The 25,434-nt window shown below is 35.1% G+C and overlaps 1 protein-coding gene across 1 annotated transcript in view; it reads right to left on the reverse strand.

Moving 5' to 3' along the window:
* The window catches only part of STK24 (serine/threonine kinase 24), a 151,659-nt gene that overhangs the window by 91,151 nt on the left and 35,074 nt on the right, over positions 1 to 25,434 (reverse strand). The window contains exon 2 of the mRNA XM_056807367.1: positions 6,140 to 6,370. Within this exon, the coding sequence (XP_056663345.1) occupies positions 6,140 to 6,370 (231 nt within the window). The remainder of the gene's footprint in view (positions 1 to 6,139; positions 6,371 to 25,434) is intronic.

Below are 25,434 nucleotides of genomic sequence, written 5' to 3' on the forward strand. Positions count from 1 at the left end.
TAAGGGCTAGGCAATGGGGGTCAAGTGACTTGCCCAGGGTCACACAGCTGGGAAGTGTCTGAGGCCACATTTGAACCTAGGACCTCCCATCTCTAGGCCTGACTCTCAATCCACTGAGCCACGCAGCTGCCCCAATACAAGATCTCTTAATAGAGCACCAAAAAAAAAAAAAGGTCCAATATGGTTTTTTGTTGCTTCATTTGGAGCAAAGGATGATGTGTTTTGAAGATGGCAGGATCCTCCTAACCATGTTGTTTTCTGTGGTTTCCATTATCCCTGATCAAGCCAAAATTATGGAATTCTGCCTGCAAAATCCAAAAGTCCACCTGCTGCAGGGGGTCTGCCCCAAGCACAGGTCTCTACTGCTTCCATTTTCACTTTTTAAAAGATGTTTGTTTTGGGTTTTTTTGAGGTATGTAAGGTCAGTAAGTAAAGAGAAAAACAGACATATGTAGGGGTTGGCGGGTTTTCCCTTATGCCTGAAGTTTTAGTCATTTGTGGTAGATCGCAGAACATGAATACAGAGGCCCTACTGTAATAGTGGAATAGAAAATACCTTCAGTATTTAGGTCAACACTTAGAATCAACAACAAATACATTTTTAATACATCATCTTCGAGGACTTCAGCAATTTTCTTTCAGATGTTCCCACAAACCCCATGTCCTTTCACATGAATCCAATGAATCAACATTTGTCTTTCAGAGGCTACCATTACAAAACACCTATTTGACTGAGTGCATCTCTTCTACTTCAAGACAAAAGAGGCTAAAGGCAAACAAGTTGTTGGGAGGGGTTTCAATCAATGCCTTCAGACTAAGTAAGTTTGATACAGAAAGACACTCAAAAATTACTTCTGACTTTTTCTTCATTTTACTTAATGTAGTAGATTTGGTGACTGCTGCTTATAACTGAGCATTCTTTCAAGGGTATGTTATGGAGGATTCTTGAGACATCAGGTTTTAGCAATGCATGGTCATAAAAAGAAAAGGACTGATTAGTATATGCCAGAGGAACTCATAAAGTATTAACAAAGGTAAACATTTGTCCTATAGAGGTGAATTCTGTCGAGAGAATATAATTTGTTGTGCCTTCCCAATTTTATGCCATGAGACAGAATGATTTATCCTTCCTAAAAGTAGTATACTAACTCTTATAGAAACCAATGTTCAGCAAAGCATGTTAATTTCTTCAGTTTGGCCGGACCTCTTATTAATTAGCTATATTCCTGAAAAAGGTGTGTCAAGTATGCTTTTTCATTAACTTTTTCCTTATAATGTTTGAAATATAAAAAGAACATTTTTACTTGAACCTAAGCAGTTATAAAAATAGGTAGCATGTTCACGTAGCTCTTTTAAGAAAGATAACTAGTCAACCAACAGTTAATAAAATAAGCATTTAATAAATATCTTCTAAGTGCTAGGCATTATCCAGGTAATCAAAATAGAGCTAGGATTTTAGAGCTAGTAGAGCCCTTAGAGATCATCTGGTCCCTGCTTTTACAGAGCAGGAAATTGAGTCCTAGAGGGGGGTTCAATGTGTGCCATGGTTTTGTTGTTGTTGTTGTTTTAATTTTAACAATAGATTCTTGTGTATAATAAAAAAATTAAAAATAAATTAAAAATGTAATAGAATATTATAAAGTAAGTAATGATGAACACTATGAATACAGAGAAGTATGAAAACCTACATAAACTGATACAAAATGGAGAGTCAAAAAATATATCCACAATACTATGATAGGGGAAAAAACACCAAACAAATGAAAATCAATGTTGCAAAGTTACAAAATACAAGTTTATCCCTTATCCCCAAAGACGATGGATGAAAAGATATATACATATATATATCATCTCATTCTTTTTTTTTTTTTGGAGGGGAGGTGTCATAGGTGGGGAACATTAAATATGATGTCAGATTTTTTTTCCTCTTATATAGACTTCTTCCTTTTTTCTTTTAAAAAAAATTCTTTGTTATAAAGAGTGGCAGGAAAGGGAAAGAATACAGGAAGAATTCTAAGCAATGAAGTAACAAAAGATATCAATAAAATTTTATTTTAAAAATGAGGGGGCTGTTTTAGATAGCCTCTGGAGTCCTTGCTAGCTGTATATCTTTGTATGACAACTTTCTGTTTTCCAAAGTCTACAATAAAGTTCCACTGAGATCTTAAATTTTTTTATCCTTTTCCCAAGATGAGTGCAAGACTGAACGAAGCCCAAAAGACATAGTTTTTGGATCCCCAGATCTTTTGCACGTATACAAGATATGGTGTCCACACATATAACTGTAGTCAGGCCTTCAAGAGTGAGTTTTAAAGTAGGAACAATAATGTGGTGATAGGCAGTCCCTCTGTTGCAAAGTCAGAATTGGTTCAGTTGGCATTCTGTCTAGTACCTCTGCTGTCCCTTGTTTATTCTCATGGTTGGTGGCAACCATGTGCCACCAAGTATTTGACTAGAGAACAGGAATGCCTCATCTTTCAGAGCTCTTGTGATTTGTTTCTCTTTTCCATAATTAAAAAGAAAGTTGTCCTATTCTCTACAACATTTCTTTGAAGTTGTCACATGTAATGCACACATCACTGGGCAAAGTGGGATGGGGTTTTTGTATTTTTAGGAAAGAAGAACAAAAATATTGGGGAAGAGAAAAGGCTTTCAAAGAAAGAAGTTCTTGTCTTTAACAGGAATTTTTCAGATGCATAAAAGCTTAAATTCCAGGCACAGATCCCAACTAAAATGCATTTTCAGAAACTAATCTATTACGCATGTTTCTAAATGTTTCTGAAATATAGGTGTCAATACACAAACAACAGTTTGTCAGAGAAAAATAGGGAGATAAAATGAGAGGGAAAGTGGGGTCAAGTTAATCTTTAGTTGAGAATTTTATAATTACTCTAGTCCCCTATTAATCAATCAAATTGAATCTATAAAGCAGCTACTAGGTGCCAGACCCCAGGGCCAGTAAAATGTACATAATTTTAAGTTTTATTAAGTAAATTATACTTTTATATAGTATAAAATATATACTTTTAATAGACACCTGTGACTTCTCTTCTGGGCAACCCAATGTATTCCTTTATAAAGACAATCTCTGAAATTTTTTTGGTGGTATCTTCAGTTCAAATATGGAGAAATTTGGAAAGGATAAAGAGCCCAAGCCAAATAAATAATAGTCAAATCTAGAGAAATTGGAACCCTGGATTTGATTCTATTTTTCTGTTTTATTTCCTATTAGAAACTATGCCTCAATACTGAAAGCAGTCCTAGCATCATTTCCACTCTCTTGACTTGGCATAACATCAAAAACAGAAAATAAAAACTTTTATTTTATAAAAAGTTTTGCCCCATAGGGAAAGGTAGATAAGAGAAATAAGTGTTGTCCCTAAACTATCCAGCCATCAAAAAAAGCATTAGGAGAGATCATAAAAACCAAAACAAGTAATTTAATAACATGTTACTTTTTAAAACTATAGATTGGTTTTATATGAACAAATTTAAGACAACGTGTTGGGTGTGTGTGTGTAGATTCTTTACATCAAATACCGTTAATATCAAATGCACATGGGGAAGTGATGAAAATGCAAAATGTCCCAAAAATTCTAGTGCAGTTTTAAGTCTTAACAGTTTAAAACTGCACTTACGACTTTTGGGAAACCACATAAATAAGACAACTACTTCCCAATGTAACAAGGAAAAAATATTGGCATTAAACATGTAAGACCATATAGGTAAGTGGCCAAAGAATCTGAACAACTTTCAAAAGAAGAAATGCAAGCCATTAGTAATCATACAAAAATGCTTCAAATCGTTGTAAGTGATACATAAATTAAGACAACCCTGAAATTTCCTCTTACTCTCAGCTAAGAGGCAAAGATGAGGAAATATAAAGTCAAACTTGTAGGGGCTATGGGAAAAGTGGTCACATTAATATAACACTGGTGAAGCTACAGAACTATCCTATCATTCCAGTGAACAATTCTCAAATACATTAAGGAAAAGAACTAAACTATTCGAAACTTTTGATCTAGCAATTCTACTAACTAGGTATGTAAAGTACAGAGATTATAACAACACTCATGTTCATCAAAAAAATGAAAATAAATTGGATTCCCAGTGATCAATAAATGTCTGTGAACTGTGGTAAATTAATATAATAAAATGTTATTTCATCACAAGAAATGACAAATATGAGAAATTCAGAGATTTGAGAAGACAATTGAAACAGGATGAAATAAGCAGAATAAAGAGAATAAATACGCACTGACCATAATAGCATAAAGGCATCAAAATTCAAATCTGTGCAATGAAAAATCTTGACTCCAAAAATGGAGAGTATTAATATGTAGCACTTTTAAGATTCATAAAACACTTTACATCTAATAGATCCTTTGAACAATAATGAAATTGTTCAGTATAACAGTATAGAATAAGTACAAAATAGGGCACATGTTATTAGGCCAGTCAATGTATCCATGTTTTGCTTAACTATAATTCACTCTTGATTAAGTTTAATTGAGAGATGCTCCTGAGGATGATGCTTCTGTTACAATCAAACCTTCTGAGAGATAAGGAGTTTTCAAAATATAGAGGTAACATGGAAAAAACTCAAAATATATTTTTTAAAAGATGCTCAACCTTCTAAGTCAATTATCTTAAAACTTCCATTTAATAGTCCCACAGTTCTCAATTTTTTTATATCAGACAATATCCATCTTCTGTATCATTTTAAAACTAAAAACATCTCCAACTCCTAAAAAAATTAATATAGTTTATATATTCTTCTTGTATCAGAAGGATTCTAATATGGCAGAAATGGACAGAGGGAAAAACCCAGAGGTAAAAGACACAATCTCATTTTGTACACAGTTTATAGGTTCACTGTTGTCCTGTCAATACAAGAATTGAGCTATGAAGTTCTACAATCTCCTCAAAATTCTCCAACAAGGAGTCCTCTGAGAATCCCTAACCCCCAATATCAAGAACACTTTCATCAGGTCAAAGTACAAGACAGGACTTGAATAAAGTAGAAATGAAAAATTCTTCTTTAGAAAAGATTAATTCAACTGGTCTACATTCATTTTACTTTTAAGTCACAGGTGAAAAGGAAAAAGCAGGGAAATATTCCTCAAACACCTCTAAACAAAGATAACTCATGCTTATTGTACTTCTACAGAGTCTTCAATTTTTACTAAAAGTTGTATGACCATTTATTGGCCACCCAAAAGCCTTAAGGAGTCAAATTAATACACATTATATTCAATTTAAAAAACCCTGACAGTAATCAATGAAATAACAATCATCTTTATAACTGACAAAAACAGTGTAAAACTCCTAATTTAATTATTAATTAAATATTAATTATTATGAATTCTTTCTAAAATTAGATGATATGCAGAGACTGATACACTGTGGTACAATCGAATGAAATAGACTTCTCTACTAGCAGCCATGCAATGATCCAGGACAATTCTGAAAGACTTATGAGAAAGAACACTATTCACATTCAAAGGAAGAACTGCGGGAGTAGAAACGCAAAAGAAAAACAACTGCTTGATCGCATGGGTTGATGGAGATATGATTGGGGATATAGACTCTAAATGATCACCCTAATGCAAATATTAATAATATGGAAATAGATCTTGATCAATGACACATGTTAAACCCTGTGGAATTGCACGTCAGATACGGGAGGGAGTTGGGGGGAAGGGAAGAAAAGAACACAAGTCTTGTAACCATGGAAAAACATTCTAAATTAATTAATTAAATAAAAATTTCCAAATTTAAAAATAAAATAAAATCAGGTGATACGTACTATTAAGATATTTTTTAATTGTGTTCTCTTTTCAAGGGCAAAGATCCTATTTCCCCATCCCCCCAAAAATTATTATAAGCTATAAAAGATTTTAACCTCCAAACAGTTTGTGCTATAATATATATTTACATTATCTTGCAATTTTAAATGTCATCAATGTTCAAATCCCAAAGGTTTATGCTTTAGATAGCAAAGTCTGCTTGATTGCAAAGGTCAAAACATTTCCTTTTCTTTTGAAAACAAGCTGTGCTATCCAAGCCTTTCAAATTAACTCTCTGCATATTTGCAAAATGCTTCACATTCAGAAATCAAAAGAAATTTGAGTCTTACCTTGAGATAAGATCCATAATATTTTGTGACATATGGACTGTCGCACTGACTCAGCACTGTGATTTCTTGCTGAATGTCTTCTATTTCATCTTCTGCTTCTTCTAAATCAATGATTTTTATGGCTACTACTTTCTGAGTCCGATTGTCAATGCCTTTAAATACTTCACCAAAGGAACCTTTTCCAATTTTTTCTAGCTTTGTAAAAAGCTCTTCTGGATCTGCTTTTAGATTCTGTTTTAAAGAAAAAGAGGAGAGGGCAGTTACTTGCATCGTCAATAGTGGAATTTTTCTATTTAGTTCCAAAGTTGGTATCTATGAGAAGTTTTATAAAAACTTGGCTATTTCCTGTATTTAGACAAGAGATCTGTCTTCTAAGTTTCAAATACTGCTTAACAGTTATATGTAATGTAAATTTAAAAGTATCAGTGCTTATTGTTCCAGAGCACTTCTTAATAACGGTAAGAATACTGGCTTTAAGGAAATGTTGATAAAAAATAAATGTTCCAACATTTTCCAAAATAAGTTTAGACTTACTACATATGTGAATACATGCCACTTGTTTCATATGTAAGATAAATTAAAACACCAAAATAAAATACCAATATTTAATGGCATTATATCTATTTTATGTTATAGATATATTATAGATATATATTTATACTATAATGGGCTATGATTCAAATTCCAGGAAATCACATACAGACAATTTTTCTCATGGCCATTTTCACCAAATACTAACATCTTAAGAAAATTATAAGGATTAGGCACAGTGGTGGTTTAAAAACATGAGCCTTGGACCAAAGAAACTTGGGTTTCAGTTCTCACTGTCACTTCTTAATTAGAGAAGTCACTTAACCTATCTAAGGACCCTAATCCATGTTACCAATCTCACTGGGATGTTGTGAGGAAATGAACTTTGCAAACCAAAAAGCAGCACACATGCTCACTTATTTCGAGCTGGAAAGGATCTTGATGATTATCTTAGTTCAAACTTCAAATTTTACAAATGAGGCTGAGAATGGTTAAAGGAAATTGTCCAAAGGTCACCCAGGGAACAAGGAGGAATCCAGGGATTGAGACTGGTTCTGATTTCAAAATCAGCACTTTTTTCATAACTTTCTGCATATAAAATATGTTACTAGTATCATTTTGGTGAAACGACATGGTATAGTGAGAGTGCAATGAGCACCGGATTTTTCAGAGGACATAATTAAAATTCTGGCTCTACTACTACTTATCAATTCTATAAACTTGAGGGAAAGTTATAATTCCCCTCTCTGAGTTTTAGCGTCACCATCTATACAATAAGTAACTTCAATAAGACAGTCTTATGCCTCTATTGCCATGTGTCTATCAGTATTTCTAATAGTCCAGTTTCACTGTGGAATGAACTTTTAACCAAATAAAAGGCTGGGGAAAAGAGTTGGGTTTTTTTTTCAAGGCCTCTTAACCAAGGAATTCAATTAACTTTTTCTCCCCCTTCAAAACCAAAATACTCCAACTTTTAATTCTTTCTGATTCATGAACATTACATTTACAAAAACTATCAGCTCACTTTGCTAGAATCCTGGTCAGCAAGAAGTTATCCCCAAGTTCCAGAATGTACAACTTTTCAAAGAAACATTATAATTAACTATTAAGTTTCCAGGCTACTAACAAAAGCCTTTTAACCCATAATGAAGCTGTAATAATGAAGCTGTAACAATATGTGAAATGAATCAAGGAATACCACCTAGAGAAGGGGGAAGAACAAGAAAGTAGAAGGGATGGAGCTAGGGAGGGGAAAAAAAGAGAACAGGAAGAGAATTTGATAGAGTATGAATAAGCCAACTAAATGGCAAAGAATTAAATCAAGTTCAGTTACATTTATATTTTTGTGAGCTTCTGTGCCTCTCCCTAAGTAGTAGGAAGATCTGAGTTCAAATGTAATCTCACACACTAGTTTTGTGACCAGGCAAAATCATTTAAATCTGTCTTCTTGAATCTCTTCAATTATAAAATAGGGGGAAATAATAGCATCTATCCCTCAGAGTTGTTGTAAAGATCAAATAAGATAGTATTATTTATAAAGTGCTTTTAACGTTTCCTGTAAACATAGTAGACATAAGTAGTTATGTTTTACAGATACTTACGTAAGTTACATACTTATATAAAGTTATGTTAACATAGAATACTTAACATCATAGAATAGATATTAAAGAAATTCTTGTTTCTTTCTCACCTCCATCCCCCCCCCTTTATAACAATGTGTCTCAAAAGAAAAGCATTATTCTTTCTGAACTGACAGTTCAAAACCAAGAGTTCTTAAATTGCAGTTTATGAATTAAAAAAAAATTTTAACTGCATGATTGGTTTCTTTTGAAATCTTAAGTATTTTAAAAACATTATTCTGAAAAAGTAGTCCATAAGTTTCACCAGACTAGTTCAATTTTAAAAAAATAGGCTAATTTTTAAAAAAGGTTAAAAACCTTACTCTAGGAATAACCACCCCCCAAAAAGTTTGCCTGCTACAACAAGAGCATATATAATTTCACCTTTTTCCCATGCAGTCATTAACCAAGTCATTAACCAATAATAATGAGACTGACACTATTTACCAGCATTCATTTCCCCTTGAAGATATATCCTAAACTTATCAATTTATTATTATCTATCTTACAAGGCTATTATAAGGAAATTACTTAGAAAACTTTAAAGCACTATTTAATAATGTCACCACTACACTTCATTACATTTTATTTCTTTTTACATATGTAGTTATTAATTATTTTTTTGGAATGATCAAAACAAACTAAGATCAGTCATAGAGAGTGATGTTTCAAATGTCTTTATAGGTATTATGCAATACTCAGAAAATGGAAGGCATATCCAATCTTTTTCCTTGGCCAAGAGGAAACCTATGATTGTGAAGTATTACATGTACCTTTTGCTGAACTCTTTCTTTTTCAGCTTCGTTTCAAGGTAAGACTAATAAGGATAAGAAGCACACTAAAAAATGTGACATATAAACAAAAGTATCAATGATCTTTAAAAGTAAATGCTTATATTAAGGTTATAAAAACTACCCTATGAGTGAAGTCACTAATTACTAGATAAATCTAGAATTTTTTATTCTTCAGTTGTCTTCAGTAAAGTTTTTTTTAATGAACACCCCTCAATATGTGTAAGCTTATTTATAAATGATTCAAATGTATTACTGCACTAATAATATTATTCAGAGAAACAAAAATTAAGACTGATGGAAAGATGAAATGACATTTTCTCATATAGTCAACAGGGGACCTCTGAAAGTTATGGAGTAGGGGAATGACACAGGATTTCTCTTTAGAATAATCAGTTTGATAATAAGACTGGAGTGGGAAAAAGAGGAGACATGAGAAAGGTAAAGCAATTGGAAGCTATTGTAAGGATGTAGGAAGGTTGTGTCAAGGGCCTGAACCATGTGGCACCTGCAAGTAAAGAGAAGAATATAAAAAAATAAAATAAAATAAATATATATATATATATATATATATACATATATAAAAATGTCAAATCCTGGAACAGGAACATTGGCCTCAATGAAAATTAAGGACAACAGTTAAAAAAGCTGGAAAATAATGTTCCAATTTAGTAAACTGCTTGCTCTCCTTTAACCTTGGTTTCAGATAGGCTAGAAAAGATTTATTTTCTCTACAACTTCTGCCATTTCCGTTAAAGAAAAAATGCATTTCCAGAAGTCTGCCACCTGTAAATTTCACAAAAGTAGTGGCTTCATTGTCACATCTGTTCTCTAAGGTTCTGAGTCATTAAGAGCTACTTGCCACTCTCTTTGTGGCTGGAAACCTGACTGAAAATTGTCTTGTTTAACAGATGAAGACATATTGCTCTGATAGCTTAAATGCAGTATAGTTCTCTAATAGTCTTTGTTACTTGCCCTTGGAAACTCTTCCTTAAACTTATTACTATCTGGTGCTTCATCACTGAACAGAAATAAAACCAAAAATCATGTGGGCTACTTCAAAAAGCTACCTCATATTCTTTTCTTTAATCTCATATCCTTTCATAAAGGCTATTTCTTCCAGAAAATACTCTTGATGGTACAGTGAAGGGATAGGCAATGGGGACTTAAGGTTGTATAATGAACAGTGCTGGGTTTGGAGTCAAGGTTAATATGACAAAAAGAGTGTTAAGCCTAGAATCAGGACATTGGTCCAAACCCAGTCCTTCTTGTTCTCTGTGTGACCATGGACGAGTTGCTTTCACCTTTCCTAGTCTCATTTGTAAAATGGAGACTTTAGACTAAAATGGACTTACAGTTCAAAATCCATGATATGGTGTGGCATTCTTCGATTTACAAAACTAATTTCCATCACAAGAATACAGTGAGATTAGTAGCACTTAAGTTAACATGACAACATTATCATTGGTAGCATGAATTAACATTGTGGTTATTATTAGAAATTAAAAGGGGAAGACAGAAGAGAGATCCTAGGAGAGCACTGTTTCAGCAAAAGGAAGGAGAGGGGTTACAATCTGAGGCTAGTTAAAACACTATTAAGAAAACTTTATTTCATCACTGTGGGCAACTTGCAGTATAGGAATTGCTAAGTTCAGTGGAAAAGAATGCTGCACTGGAGTCAAAGAGCCTGGACAGTCCCCTCTACCACCAACTTAAGGCAAATCATTTACCCTACTAGGTTTTAGTTTCCTCACATGTAAAAATTTAAGGAGATGGAAGAGATGGCCTCTGAGGTCCCTTCCAATTCTAGAGTGAGGATCATATGACCCTTTCATCTTGGACAAGTTACTTTAAAACCCCTAGGACTCTATATTTCTACTCTTGGAAATAGGGGGATTGGACTAAATATCCTCTCTAAAGTCCATTTAGATCCTAATGTAAGGGGTAAATTCTGTATGATTGAAAATCTGTTACCTTAAAAAAAGAACTACATATCCCAAGAGCCCACTGACTTCCTGTCATTACATACTTCCTGTAGACAGAGGATAATGGGTGTGGGCTTTGGAGGCTCCCTCTCTTGGATGTAGAATCAGCATTGATGGTGGTGAGTGGGGTTGACTAAAAAAATGACTAACCAGCCATGGGCACATGGTCTTTATTTTGTATCTTCTTTATTCCTTGATTTCTAATTATCATTAATAAATCTCTTAAAATATAATGTTATTGAGATATCATTTTAATTTTTACACTAGGATTCAAAAACTAAAATTGGGCTAGTATTAGAAGGAACTATTAAGTGGGCAAAAAACAAACCATCTGACTACTTTCTCCTCCTTGACCACCCAACCTCCAACTGACTTTCTGGAAGAATGTTTCTCTTCAGTTTCTAATGGCTTCCCACTGAAACACATTCCAGTCCTGAAAATTAGCTGAGTATCAGAGCAGCACAGGACTCTAGCAAGGTCGCCTGGGGCTGTTACTTAAATAGAAGTACACTAACCCCAGAAGTTGGCTTAAGAACAAAGCAGCACACTGGGGAAGCAGCCAAATGCCCACACTTCCTTGGCTTCAGCAGAACACTGAATAACCCCAGAGCATCAATGAAATAGGCCAGAATTGAGCTCCTTCATCATGAAGAGACTACCTATCACACACAAGTGGTCAGTCAACTACCGAGTCCCCTCTGTCTTTAGATGTCCCCGAGAGTCTGTTAAGTAAATGACTGAGCTTAAGTCTCACTACTAGTAAGAAGGAAAAATAGCTCTATTTCCTTCAAAGATTCTCCCTTCAGGTCTACATTCATATACATGACTTTCCTAATCAGGAGCTCTTTATTTCCTTAGCACTATTTATCATGTGCTTATCAAACAAGAACATTTTACCTTTTCTTGGCATTTAAAGAAAAACAATATTTAGCCTTCCTTATTTCTTCATTTCTGCATACTCAGTGCTTGCATAATTCCTTATTTGCCTCGAACCAACTCATTACAGCAATTCTTCAGCACACTTCATGGCACTAACACCACTTGCTATCTGTGTCTTAGGAGTCAGAATTTGAACCCAAGGCCCTTGGCCCCAATGTTAAACAGTAAAAACTGGTGTTACTATGACCCACTTTCTTCATCTGTTTCTTCTTCTCTAAAATGAGAGTGCTGGATTAGATAGGGGACTAAAGTTCCCATCCCACCCTAAAACCTGTGATGGTATTGGTAAGACTTGAATAAAAAATAGAAGATTACAATACTCAAATGTACAATTTAACTTACCTAGAACAACTCATGTATATTAAAGGTGACATCAAACTCATATATATATATATATCCATGTGCCTTCTAATTTTCAAAATGACAATTATTCTGGCTAGCTATTTAATCACTAAGTAGTAGTATTCCCACAGAAGACACTAAAATAATAATAAATCCTAAAAGTCAATGGAAAATAAAAACATTTCTCTATTTCTCTATATCTATATATATTCACTTTAACATAATTTTTGAAACCCAGATAAGTAATTTTTTTAAAATCACCTCTGTGTCAAATATTCACTCTTCTTCCATAGCCAAGACAAAACTTGTTCACTCAGGTAAAAGTTAGATCATTCTTTCAGTTTTCCATCTATTAGCATTATTGTCCATGACTACTTTCCCAGAGAAATAATATGACAGACAGGCTTCTTCATTATTATGGTACCCAAGACCAGCCTAAGAAACCATGAGGTCATTTGCTCAGTGGAACTTTGGACAGTAAAAAATATGAGTAAGAGACTTTAGAGTGATATAAAATGTGAACATTTGTTATTATTATCCACATAACCACAGAAATTGCTTTGACCTTTAAGAAAAATAATGCCTTCTTAACTTCTAATAATAAACTACAATGTTCAACTAACCCAGGCCTCTAGCTAATGGTGACTCACCAGTGGAGCTTACCCACCCAGACCTGTCAGAGCTCTTTCACTCTGCCCTGAATTCCCCCTTGACCACAAGGTCAATTCAGAATTTAAAAGACTGATGGAAGAATGGGGGAGGGGGAACCACACATAAGGAAAAGAGCTGAAAGGTAAGAGCATAGATATGGAAAGCTGGAGCAGTATAAAATCAGGCTGATGGATCCAAATGGACTCATAAATAAGAAAAAAAAAGATAAGTATTTAACTTATACAGTTCAAGAGGCAAAGCTACAAATAGATTATATAAATAGTCACTTAGGTAAACTAAAGAGTCAAAGGGAATTTTTTGCACACCTTTTTTTGGGCCTGGACCTTTGACTTTTATTATTCCACAGTTTGGGAGTAAAGAGGAACTCCCTCTACCAATATCTGATAGGCTCCCAGCTATCAGGGATGTACAAAGTATTCAGGGAGGACTAGCACCTGTGGTGTGAGGGCATGTTGAGCCTTTTTCAAAGTTGCTTTCTTCCTCAGCTGTCCCCTGTGGCTCCAATAAAGTATGCATAGTAGGCATGCCCCAGTAAACTGTCTCCACAGACAGGCTAAAGGAGGTTGAAGGTAAACAACAGGCTTCAACCTATAGGTGAGTTAGAGGGCTGTCTATCCCAATGAAGATTTCCCTTATGGAAGAGGTAGATGAAAACCATCTGCTCCAACAGCCATGAAGGCAGCAAAGCAGGCACTGTGAAGCACTTGGAGCTCAGTTGGACAATGAATAAGTCAAGGTCATCCAATGCATTCTATAGTCCATTGCCATTCATTTGCCCTATCTTGCCTCTGGACATTTGGTGAGACTGGAAGAGAGAATGAGGCTGATGACTGTGTGACATTGCCTTAATTACATACAATTTATGCACAAGTCAAAAGGCATCACACTTGTGATACACTTTGGTCCTCTTTTGAATATAAAGGAAAACAGTCAAGGCTCCTGCACAACTTAAGTCACTTAACCTACCTAATCCTCAGTTTCTTCATTTTCCAAATAAGGGAATTATGCAAGATGATCTTGTTGGTCCCATAATAACGTAGAAAACTCTAAGTCTTGAAGGCATACAAATGCACAAAGGAGGTAGAGGGTAGAATGAAAAGTAGGGCATACAAGGGAAGCCCCATGAACACTCCTGGTGGTTTTAACTTACCCAAGCTCCCCTTCTTCCTCATCTTGCTCTTAAGGCTTAGGATTGGCAAAGATGTGGAGATGCTCACGCTGTATGAGTGGTGGTTCTTATTAACTTTTAGCCTTACTTCAAGACTTAGTGAATATTTATTTCACCAAATATATTAACTGGTATTCACCAATTAGGAACTAGAGACCAATTCCTGTCTTCTTACCTATCAAAATCAAGAAGCATTTTCTCTTATGATTGGGGACGTAGACTCTAAATGATCACCCTAATGCAAATATTAATAATATGGAAATAGGTCTTGATCAATGACACATGTAAAACCCAGTGGAATTGTGTGTTGGCTATGGGAAGGGGGGTAGGAGGAAGGGAGAGAAAAAACATGTAAACATTGAAAAATATTCTAAATTAATCAATTAAACAAAAAAAAATTTAAGACTAAAAAAAGAGATTACAAAGAGTTAGGGAGAAGTTGAGACATTTAGTACAGACTTTATTTTTTCTCAAAGAGTTTGACTTTTTTAAAAAGTAGTCTCATCATGGGGTAAAAGGATTTAGTGAAGGATTTTGTTTTTTTTTTTAAAGAGTGGGGGAGAGATGTTTAGAGATAATAAAGAAGTATATAATTGAAAATCTGTTGCCCTAAAAAAAGAACTACATTTCCCAGGAGCCCACTGATTTCCTGTCATTACATACTTCCTGTAGGGGATATTAGGCGGGGACATGGAAGGTCCCAGCTCTTTACTTCCAGTACCGAGCTTGGTGATGAGAAGGCAGGTGTTTGAACTGGCTGATCAGCCATGGGCACGTGGTCTTTATTTCGTATCCTCTTCATTCCTTGATTTCTAATGATCTTTAATAAATCTCTTAAAATAAATTTTTATTATTAGAGATTTAATTTTTACAGATCATTAGATTTAAGTTCATATATTAATGTATTCGATACTGTTCTCTTACACTGAATCGTTTTAATCTACTGTGTTTTAACTATTAGATATATTCTGTTACCTTTCCCCTATAACTATACTGAACAAAATATTGTAAAGCCCATAAACAGCTTTTTCTTCCAATTTTCATTTGTTGTCACATAGATAATGGATGGACGTAACCTGGATAACAACCCTTGGAGAATTTAATAAGCTAAGAATTTAATGGTGATTCTAAGGGGTCTTCAAAATAATTTTAGTAACTAGTAGTTTCTGAATAGATGATTTTTATTAATATATATATATATTATTTTTAAGGAATGCTGTATTAAAGGTAGAGAAAGAAATGTTCCTACCAAGGTGTTTCTATGAATCAGGAAGCTGGAAAAAGAGCTCCTGAAAAATCTCTTCAAGTTAATTTACTTCCACCAAAACAATCTAGATTTCTTGGTGATGTTCCAGACACAAATAAGATTTACTTTGTAATAAAATATGTTTGCCAAGGTTGAAAGATTTGTTACATCTGTAAAAATTGTAACAAATCCATCATTTCATAGTGTTTTTTTTTTGTAGTACAGCAAATTATATGAAATATGATAGTGAGTTTGGTTGCTATTGTAATTAACTGGGCTATTGTGAATTTTGGGGACTTTGGTACTTCTTTGAATATGTATTATCTACTGTATTAGTTTTATTCTGAAAATCATTTATACTAACACAGTGGTTAAATTAAAAAGGAAATGGATCTCATTTTTGGTGAGAAACCTTTGTATTCTACCCTTCCTTAGCTGACGAAGTGTGTCAATGATTATAAGCTATATTTTTTATTTTTAAAATTCTTTTATTATTGTTGCATGTGCAATATACTATTTCAGCATTTTTATTTTTTCTATCCTTTATTATATTTGAAGCACGTGTCAACAATATTAAGATTTTCTTTAATTTTTTTGATTGTGCAGTAATGTAAGTTTAAAATAAATTTGCTACAATGTCAATGCATACCCAAAAAGCTTAAGACTATAAAAATGATGCTACTGATTGTTTAAAAAATTATGGGACTTTGCTTAATGATGCTGTCTGATTCCAGGACAAGAGAATACAAAGAAGCACAAAACTAAACAGCATAATGCTAATCAGGCACACGGTCAAAGAGACCAACCAATCCCGATGGAATCGAAAATTTCGAGCCAAGACAAGAGGACTTGAACTTGTTTGGGGTTTGAGGTTGTGGCTGTTTAACATGTGTTAAAGGCAGTTCTTCCTTGTCCCACATTCTACCAAGTATCTCAAATTTGGCTCCTACCTGGCTCCTATAATCTAGTCCTTTAAGTTGGTTATATTTACAAGATACATTGGAGAGACTAGTCTCCCATGGATCTCAGGGGGAATGTTTAATTGAAAATCTGTTACCCTTTTAAAAAAAACTACATTTCCCAGGAGCCCACTGACTTCCTGTCATTATGTATTTCCTATTGATAGGGAATATTAAACGGGGACATGGAAGGTCCCAGCTCTTTACTTCCAGTCCCGAGCTTGGTGGTGGTAAGGCAGGTGCTTGAACTGGCTGATCAGCCATGGGCACGTGGTCTTTATTTTGTATCCTCTTTATTCCTTGATTTCTAATGATCTTTAATAAATCTCTTAAAATATAATATTTTTATTATTAGATTTAATTTTTACAGAAGGAACTAGCTAAGAGGGAAACATTGAGAATTTGAGGGTGGGATTATAGATGATACAATCTGATGGATTAGATTAACTGGATAGATGGGATATAATTATGTTTGGGTTTTTTAAAAAAATATACAAGACAAATAAAGGTTCATTAGAACAAGTGGGGGAAAAAAGAAACATTTTCCCCAACTACTTCTGCTCTCATATTTCTCTCAATTCATCAGAAACTTCATCATCTACCCCACCACATTACACATCTTAGTTCCTAATAACTACTGTTTTATAAAATGGCCTTTAATTACTTGATGCATTTGAGTAGTCTTTCTGATTAGTTAAGTTCTTGGTGGGCAAGGATATCATTGAGATCAAATAGCAAAATGTTGAGCACAGCACTTGTTGAGAATGGCTGAGGTCCCCAAAAGCATCACACCCAGTTGCCATTGGTCACAGTCATGCTGATAGCACCTTACAATAATACTGTACCCACAGAAAGGGGTTAATCAATGTTTTTGATGAAAATAAATGAGAGCAGTGAAGCTTCCTTCAAGAGAAGCCACTGAACTTTTTCAGCCTTCTTTACACTTCCATCTGGCCACCGTATAATGAAGAATAATTCGTGTGTATATGGCACTTTGTAGCTTTATCATTCCTTTTGCAACAACCCTGAAATATACGGTATGTTTCATTATTCCATTCTCCAGGCAGAAGGGAACACAAAGGGATTCAGGGATTTGCTGAAGCTCAAAACAGCTATAAAGGTAGATCTCCAATCCATGACTTGTGACTACAACTAAAAGCTCCTTGTGGTAACCAGAACATTGTGGATCACTCTTTTCAACTTTCTTGCCCAAAGTGTATAGAACTTACTTTGAGCAGTCCCCAATTCTTATAAACTTTACCATAAGAGAAAACAAGGTGCCTTTGCATGTTGATGTTGAATGTAAAGCCTTTGAGGATAGAGGCCATCCTGTATTTTGTCTTGTTTTTATAACACAAAGAGGGGAACAGAAGGGAAGGGAAAGAAGAAAATAGGCATTTAAAAACCACCTATTATGTGCCTGCACTGTGCTAAGTAAGCACTTTGCATTATCTCATTTGATCCTCACAACAATTCTGGGAGACAGGTGCTATTATTATCCCCTCTTCATAACTGAAGAAACTGAGGAAAACAGGGTTATTTAAGTGTCTTGCCCAAAGTCACTCAAATAGTAAGCATCTGAAGCTACATTTGAATTCCATCAGTCTTCCTGACTGCAGGCCCAGTACTCTCCACCAGGCCAATAGCTGCTTCTGGAAAGGGCCGCCGGGTACAAAGTAAGTGCTTAACAAATGCTTGCTGAAATTGAACTAAATAGAATGGATTAATGGTGGAAATTTTTAAGAAACTGACTAATAAAAGAGAGCAAAGGAAACACATCAGCCAAGAAAAAATGCCATCTTTGCTATTTCTCTTCTCCCAATACAACAGAAGAATGTCCACAGATCTTAGGTTTCACAACAATCTCACTGGGGGAATGGTAGAGTTGGTGAAATCTTTTTTTTTTTAAAATATAAAAACCCTTACCTTCCATCTTAGAATCAATACTGTGTATTGGTTCTAAGGCAGAAGAGTGGTAAGGGCTAGGCAATGGGGGTCAAATGACTTGCCCAGAGACACACAGCTAGTAAGTGTCTGAGGCCACATTTGAACCCAGTACCTCCCATCTCTGGACCTGGCTCTCAATCCACTGAGCCACCCAGGTGCCCTCAGAGTTGGTGCAATCTTATCCAAAACTGCAGAAGGACTTTGTTCTTTCATTTGGTCATGCTTATATTTTGCTCTCACTAAAACTTAAAAAGAGACCACTATACAATACTACAAATCATGAGCATCACATCACTAGAAACCCTCTTGAAGTCTCCGTGGATTTCTCAACCAATACTTCAGAATCTGACCAGGTCCTAGATGATCTAGATCCCTTGATGACTATAATTTGGGCTCTGATAGCAGAATGAAATCCACAGAAGTTACTTGATTTTCCTAAAGTTTACCAAGGTAGTCAATAAAAAAATCAACTTTACCAATAACAAAAAAAAAACCCTCCACATCCTGTGCCAGGGTTCTTTACAAGACATCACAAAATACAATCAACTTATGACACTCTCTGATGTCTTGAGCAGTTTGTGCATATGTTTTGTACACTTAAATGTATTTGATGTCTCCCTTAATAATGTAACTTCATTGAGTACTAGAATTACTTCATTTTTGTCCTACTGTCCCCTCCTCTGTTTCTAGTATGACTTAAGGCATTAACACTCTTTAGGTGAGATTGCTCCAAGAATTGTAAGGATGCTCTATATTTTAATCCACCTGACATTTTCCATATTGTTCTCAAGAGTACCACTAGAGACTGTTATATTCTTAATGAATTCAATATACATTGTATCTCTGACATTTCCTCCACCAGCTTGCAAACCTTAACCCAAAATGAAATGAGGTTAGTGTAACATGACATTTTTAGTGAACCCAAATTGGCATTTAGTAATTTACCAATACTTTTCCGAATGCTCACAATCATCTGTCATCTACTTAATTGGCATTTCCAAACTTTTGCCAGGCAACAATATCAGTTTTATAAGTTAAAATTCATCCCTTTTCTCGTTTTTTAAAAATTCAGGATAACATTTACTATTGTACTTCCAGTTTCCTGGTTCCTCTCCCATTCCCCTGGAATTTGCAATGATTACTAGTTAGAGCTTTAAGACCCCAGCTGCAATTTCTTTCAGAATCCTGGATCGTAATTCATCTAGGTCTGGATATCTGAATTCATGTAAAGCAGCTTGCTCTAACATCCTTGTTCCAGTCACTCCAAAGAAAATCATTCTCCTCCTGGGATAAAGCAGAAGAAAAAGAGATGACTAGAACTGTCTTTTCGTTGTCTTAATAAATGCTGTACTATTTCCCCCAAGAAATAATTTAGGATTAAAAAGCCCATAGGAGATTTGCTTCTATTATAATACATTCACTGGGAAAACAAATGCAGTTTGCAGCTTTGAAAAAAAAAATCCCATGGCCTTTTTTCTTTTTACATATCACAAATAAATCAAGCAAATTGGACACTTAATGAGACATTTGTAAAAAAACAAATAGGCCTGATTGCTAGAGGGCAAAACAATTCTATAAGCAAATCAGAACCTACATGCAAGTTTTCTACACATTACCTAAGACATATGAACTGAAGCCAAGTTGAACTAAGGGATACTGCTGAGCTATTTCTGAACAAGAGTTTTAAAAAATAAAATATCTTACTGCAAAGAAATTTTCATATCCACCCAACTGAACTGATGCTGAAATGATTTGGCCTTCCCATACCACGAAACACAAGAAAAACATAGTACTAAGCAATGATACTATTAGACTTGGTTATCATAAAGATTTGGCATATGTGGAAGAAGTTCAAAGATGTAGTTGGAAAAGAATTGAGAGATCATCTAGTACAAACCCCTCATTTTACAGTTGAATAAAGAACAAGAGAATCAATACTAACAATTCATTCATATAGATTTTAGTTCACAAATTACTTTCCTCATAACCCTTTATACAAACAATACAAGTATTATTTTCATTTTTTTAGATTCAGAAATTGAGTTTCAAAAGGAAGAGACATGGTAGAAAGCCATAAAAGTAAACTAGTGGTTAAAAATCCACATCACCTGATTCTTGATCCATTGTTCTTTCCACTATGCTCCCCACCTAACTTTCTACAACAGGGATGGATCATTTGTAGAAAAATTTCGGTGACTTTTGAAATAGTGTTTTAGTTTAGAGAACTCTTGAGATTTAAAATAACTATTAAAATAATTCCTTTTAAATTTTTGTTAGCACCCTATTTTTGGTGAAATGCTGCTTAATTTTAAGCTTCTACATACAATCTCCCATTAATTTAAATATGAATATTTTTCTATAAATTAAATGCACTTGTGATCTGCAAATAATTTGGTACTTTGAAAAACCTGCCTATCAGATGAATTTGACCACTCAATCCTACCAAACAGACAGAATTTGTCTAAAACATAGACATCTGTAAATTGCTAAATGCTCCACTGAAAATCCTACTATGGTTTCAGATTCTCTACATTCCAGCTGAGTGCCAGGAGTTTGTCTAAATTGAGCTTACTGATCCACACAGGTCTGTTCACTCTTCCCAACAAATCTGCAATTCAACTAGCGCCAGAAACTCTCTGAGATCTGACAGAGGAACTGAAGTTTAAATTGTCAATACTCCTTTAATGAAGTGTACTCGGGGGAAATGAGGGCAAAATTTCAGCCCAGTCACAGAAAAAAATATTCATTTTCTGAGGACATTTTAAAAATTGGGAATCCTAACAGATAAGTTTATCCTACCTTTGGTTTTCAGAGATATCAAATATCTACACAACTCTAGAAATAAATATAAGTAAAAAGGTTTAAAAAAAAAATAACATTTAATTCCTGCCTTCATCCAAGCTTTTCCTACCAAAAAAAAAAAAAAAAGCCATATACTTCTGAGAAAGTTTGGGTAGTGAGAATATTTGATCTTTAAGCCCCATCAAGGATATATTATTCAGGTGTCAACACTAGATATTTGAGGTAGCCTATTTAAAGTACCTTTAAGACCTAGAGGAAGAAGGAGAGGTTCAAAGAATAGGCCAATGATGGAGAGGCATATGGGACTGTGTGGTAAGACAAACAGCAGGCAGGTAATAGTATCAGGAAAAAAAAAAAACCCTGTCATTATTAAGAAAGTTTATTTCTGTGTTATGGTACTAAAGGAAATTGGGCCTACCCTAATAGCTACATATTTCCAAATAGTTCTATCTGAATTAATTAGATATTGCTGCATTATTAATGAGGAGCATTATCTTCCTCTAACATGAAAAGAATTTGAGGCACAAAAGTACTAAACCCTAATTTCAGTGACTGTGCCCCAGGTTCCTACTTTCTAGGTGTCTCTAAAATTTTCTGCTTCTAAATATAGTTACTTGTTGACTAACATAGTATATGAACACGTAAAAGTAAAGATATCTCTAGCTAATGGGAATGAAAATAAATATGTTTTAAGTACTGCTTGGACTTGAAGTCAGGAAGGCATGAGTTCAAATTTATCCAGAGCAAGTAACTTACCCTCTAGACCTCAATTTCCTCATCTCTAAAATATGGATGGTAACCTACTTCTTGGTGTTATTGCAGCTAAAGATAGAAAATATAGATGTAAACCATTTTGCACATTTTAAAGTGTCATGTAATTATTTTAGTTATTAATATTCCACTATCTTTTTGTCTCTGACCTCTTATAACTAAAATTAGAAAAGGCAATTTCTAACTTCCCTTTAATAAAAAACAACTTTGGTTTCCCCTTCTTCAGCATCATCTACAGTTCCTTCCAAGGTAAATGGCCCCCAAAATCCCTGCCCAACAACAGTTCAAAAACATGCTTGTGAATTTCAGATGTGACCATATCTCAACTAGAGGAATCTCTGGTGAAATGTAGTCCTCTATTTTTAGACTACCAAGATTCCAAGATCAGATTCAGATTAGGGGACAAATATATGCAGAACTGCACAAAGCACTTCCTGCTAATAAGCTTCTTCCCCTCCTATATAGGACGGCTTTAACTAATCACAAATATTCACATCCTATAACCTTCAACTACACTCAGATCAAAAGTCATAATTTAGTTCATTTTCAACCCTACAACCATCTTCATTAACAACCTTGGGTTAAATATATTTCAGTCAATGCTCACAGTTCCTTCACTTTGAAAACCCTTCAAATTGTAGGGGACAACCAGAAGAGAAGTGGATCCTACCTCACCAAAAAAAAAAAAATCTGGGGCATTTGAGGGGTTTGGGGGAGTGAAAGAGGAAAGGTTTTGGCAGAAGACTAGAATATAGCAATCACATATACTTAGAATAGGACAAATTCCATTATTCACCAAGATAACAGAAGGCACCACTGCAATCACTGACTCAGACAGCTGAATAAGTTCTTCAGTCTCCTGTCTTTTTTGAGACATGACTTTTTGCGGACGAGATCCTGGATTAGGCAGCCAAGTTCAACCCCTTCTAGAGACACAAATGTGGGACAGCCCAACTATCACATGGCTACCTAACAGAAGATATTTTAAAAGTATCATGAGATTATTCTCTTTCTGAAGACCAGTTTCCCTGAACAATTCAATAGAACTCCTTCCACAACTTTTTCCCCCTTCCCTTCTTCACCTAATTAAACACTTCCCACTTTTCTTCCCTGCCATCTTATTCCTTCCTCCTACCTTGATGAGCAGCTATCTTCAAGGGTCATGAGTGAACTCATTTTTAAAAAACAAAGTAATCAAGGAACTGGCTAACTGCTAGGGAATTGCAATATTCATTGTCAGTGACAGATAACCTTATGTTCACAGCAGAAACCTCTTTCTAGTATCACAAATGAAATAAAACCCTCAGGACTGTTACTACCTGAGCCAGTCTGGTTAGAAGAAGCATCTATTAGAAGAATTCTGATAAATTTTAGTATTATAATCTCATAACAAATGCATAAACAATTCTATGTAGTAATTCTAATGTGTTTTTGTAAACCTGATGATCCATTGTGTATGTCTATACATAAATTTATGGTCAGAGTAATAGCTTCTGTCCTGGGGTCTGACACTAGGAAAATACATACTTCAAATCTAAATAGTTAAGAGAATTAATTATTTTCTCCCCTTTAATTATCAGCTTAATTTTCTAACCTAAGATACATAATTGCAGAATTCTAGAACTGAAAGAATTCAACATCTGGAAGGTCTCCTCTTTTAATAATCTAATACAGTATAAATTTGTTGAATTGAGAAACTGAATGAAAAGGTTGAATAACAGCAAAGGAGAAATGGTACTAAACATTCAGGTTCTTCGTCCTAGCTTTGTGACTAACTATTCAACTTTAAGCAAATCTCTATGGGGGAAAAGAGAAGGTTGTTCACTTAAGGTTCCTTCCAGGCTCTTAAAATATAATCATCAAAGTCTTATTCACCTACTGCCTTATATCCCTAAACACATGAAAATGTAAGTGTTTTCATGGCCAGAATGGAAAATCACTATTTGCAATCAGGATAGAAAAATAACTCCCAATTCATTTTTTTGTTCAATTTTCAGAGGATCAGCATCACACATTAAAGCTGAAAGAGACTTAAGAGGTTCATCTCCTTATTTTATAAATGAAGAAACTATATACCCTAAGAGAATAAGCAATTGGGTCAACATTACAGAGCTAACAGGGGACAGAACCAAAATTGGAATCCAGGGTCTTTGACTTCAGCTCCAATGCACTATGTACTTCTCCAAGAAGGGAAACTTACAACTCTAACTTGAAAATACTTTTTCCTTCCCCTTTCTTCTCTTTCAAACTTAGATTTATAACATCTATAAACAAATTTAGAATTTTAAGAATGTTCTTTAAAATGATAGCTCTCTGTGAAACATAACTATTTGCAAAGGAGAAGAGAATTTTAGAAAATTTGTTCCTGGTTTTACTAGTCATTAAATCACCCATTTTCTCCTGACAGTACTTTTCCTTAGTATAGTGGAAGGAACAGAAAGGAAGGAAGAGAACCCAAAAAATAAGAAAGGATGGTAGGAAAGGAGGAAGGATGAGTAAAAGGGAAGGTAGAAGAGAAGGAAAGAAGTGCTGTCATGTTCTTTTCTTCTCACTTCAAGTCTAGTGTTCTATCTACTACACCAGTGATGGAGAACCTATGGCATGGATGCCAAAGATGGAATGCAGAAAGCTCTGTGTGGGCCACAACCACCCTCCCACCACCAGTTCATTACTATAAAGGCAGAAGGACTTAGGTGGAATTACTTCCCTCCCCCCTCTCCACAGTGCCTGATGACATTTTTTCACATCACCTACCCCCCTGACCAGTAGCCCAATGGGAGTAGCACAGAGGGCAAGGTGGGCAGCTCACAGGTGGCAGAGCTGGAGAGGAGTGAAGCACTCAGGCAACTCCCCTCCCCCTCTCTACATTCACTGAGGATATTTCTCACTTTACCCACCTTTCCACCCAGTAGTCCAATGGGAGCTCTTCCTCCCTACCCTGTGTGGGGTAAGGAGGAGGACTGGGGGGTGGGAGGGGAACAGGGCACCAAAACTGGGGGGGGGGGGCATGGCAATTCATCTGGGCAGTGGGTTGGGGGCGGGGCCTGGACTCCATCTCTAAAAGATTTGCCATCACTGTACTAGCCTATGGTGCTGCTAAACACCAAGATTAATAACATTTCACTATTTCTTAGAATTTGAAAGAATACATGCTACTATTCCCTTCTTTATGTGCTTCTACATTAAAAGTGGCCTGTACTGAGGGACTGATTAGATTGCTACATCAATATATTTGCTCCCTTAACTTTGGCCAAGGAGATGCATTGTCACAGTTGGGCTTTTTTCTTCTCATTAGTTTCTTTGCCACTTGGTCTTGGTCAAGAAGTCTGAAAGGGAAGAACTGGGGAGTTAAAACAACTTGCTTTAAGAGCTTCTTTTCTGAAGGGGGAAAATAGTCTCTTACTCACTGCAAAAAGTGCCTATGACACCAGCAAAGACTCCTTTGTTTCTAGTCTTCAACTGGGCTTAATATCCTTATCCTTCATTTAAAACTCAAATCAACTGAGAATTCAATATCAAGTTC

This window comes from Monodelphis domestica, chromosome 8 (assembly GCF_027887165.1).
Source record: "Monodelphis domestica isolate mMonDom1 chromosome 8, mMonDom1.pri, whole genome shotgun sequence".
In the NCBI taxonomy this organism is placed as follows: Eukaryota; Metazoa; Chordata; class Mammalia; order Didelphimorphia; family Didelphidae; genus Monodelphis; species Monodelphis domestica.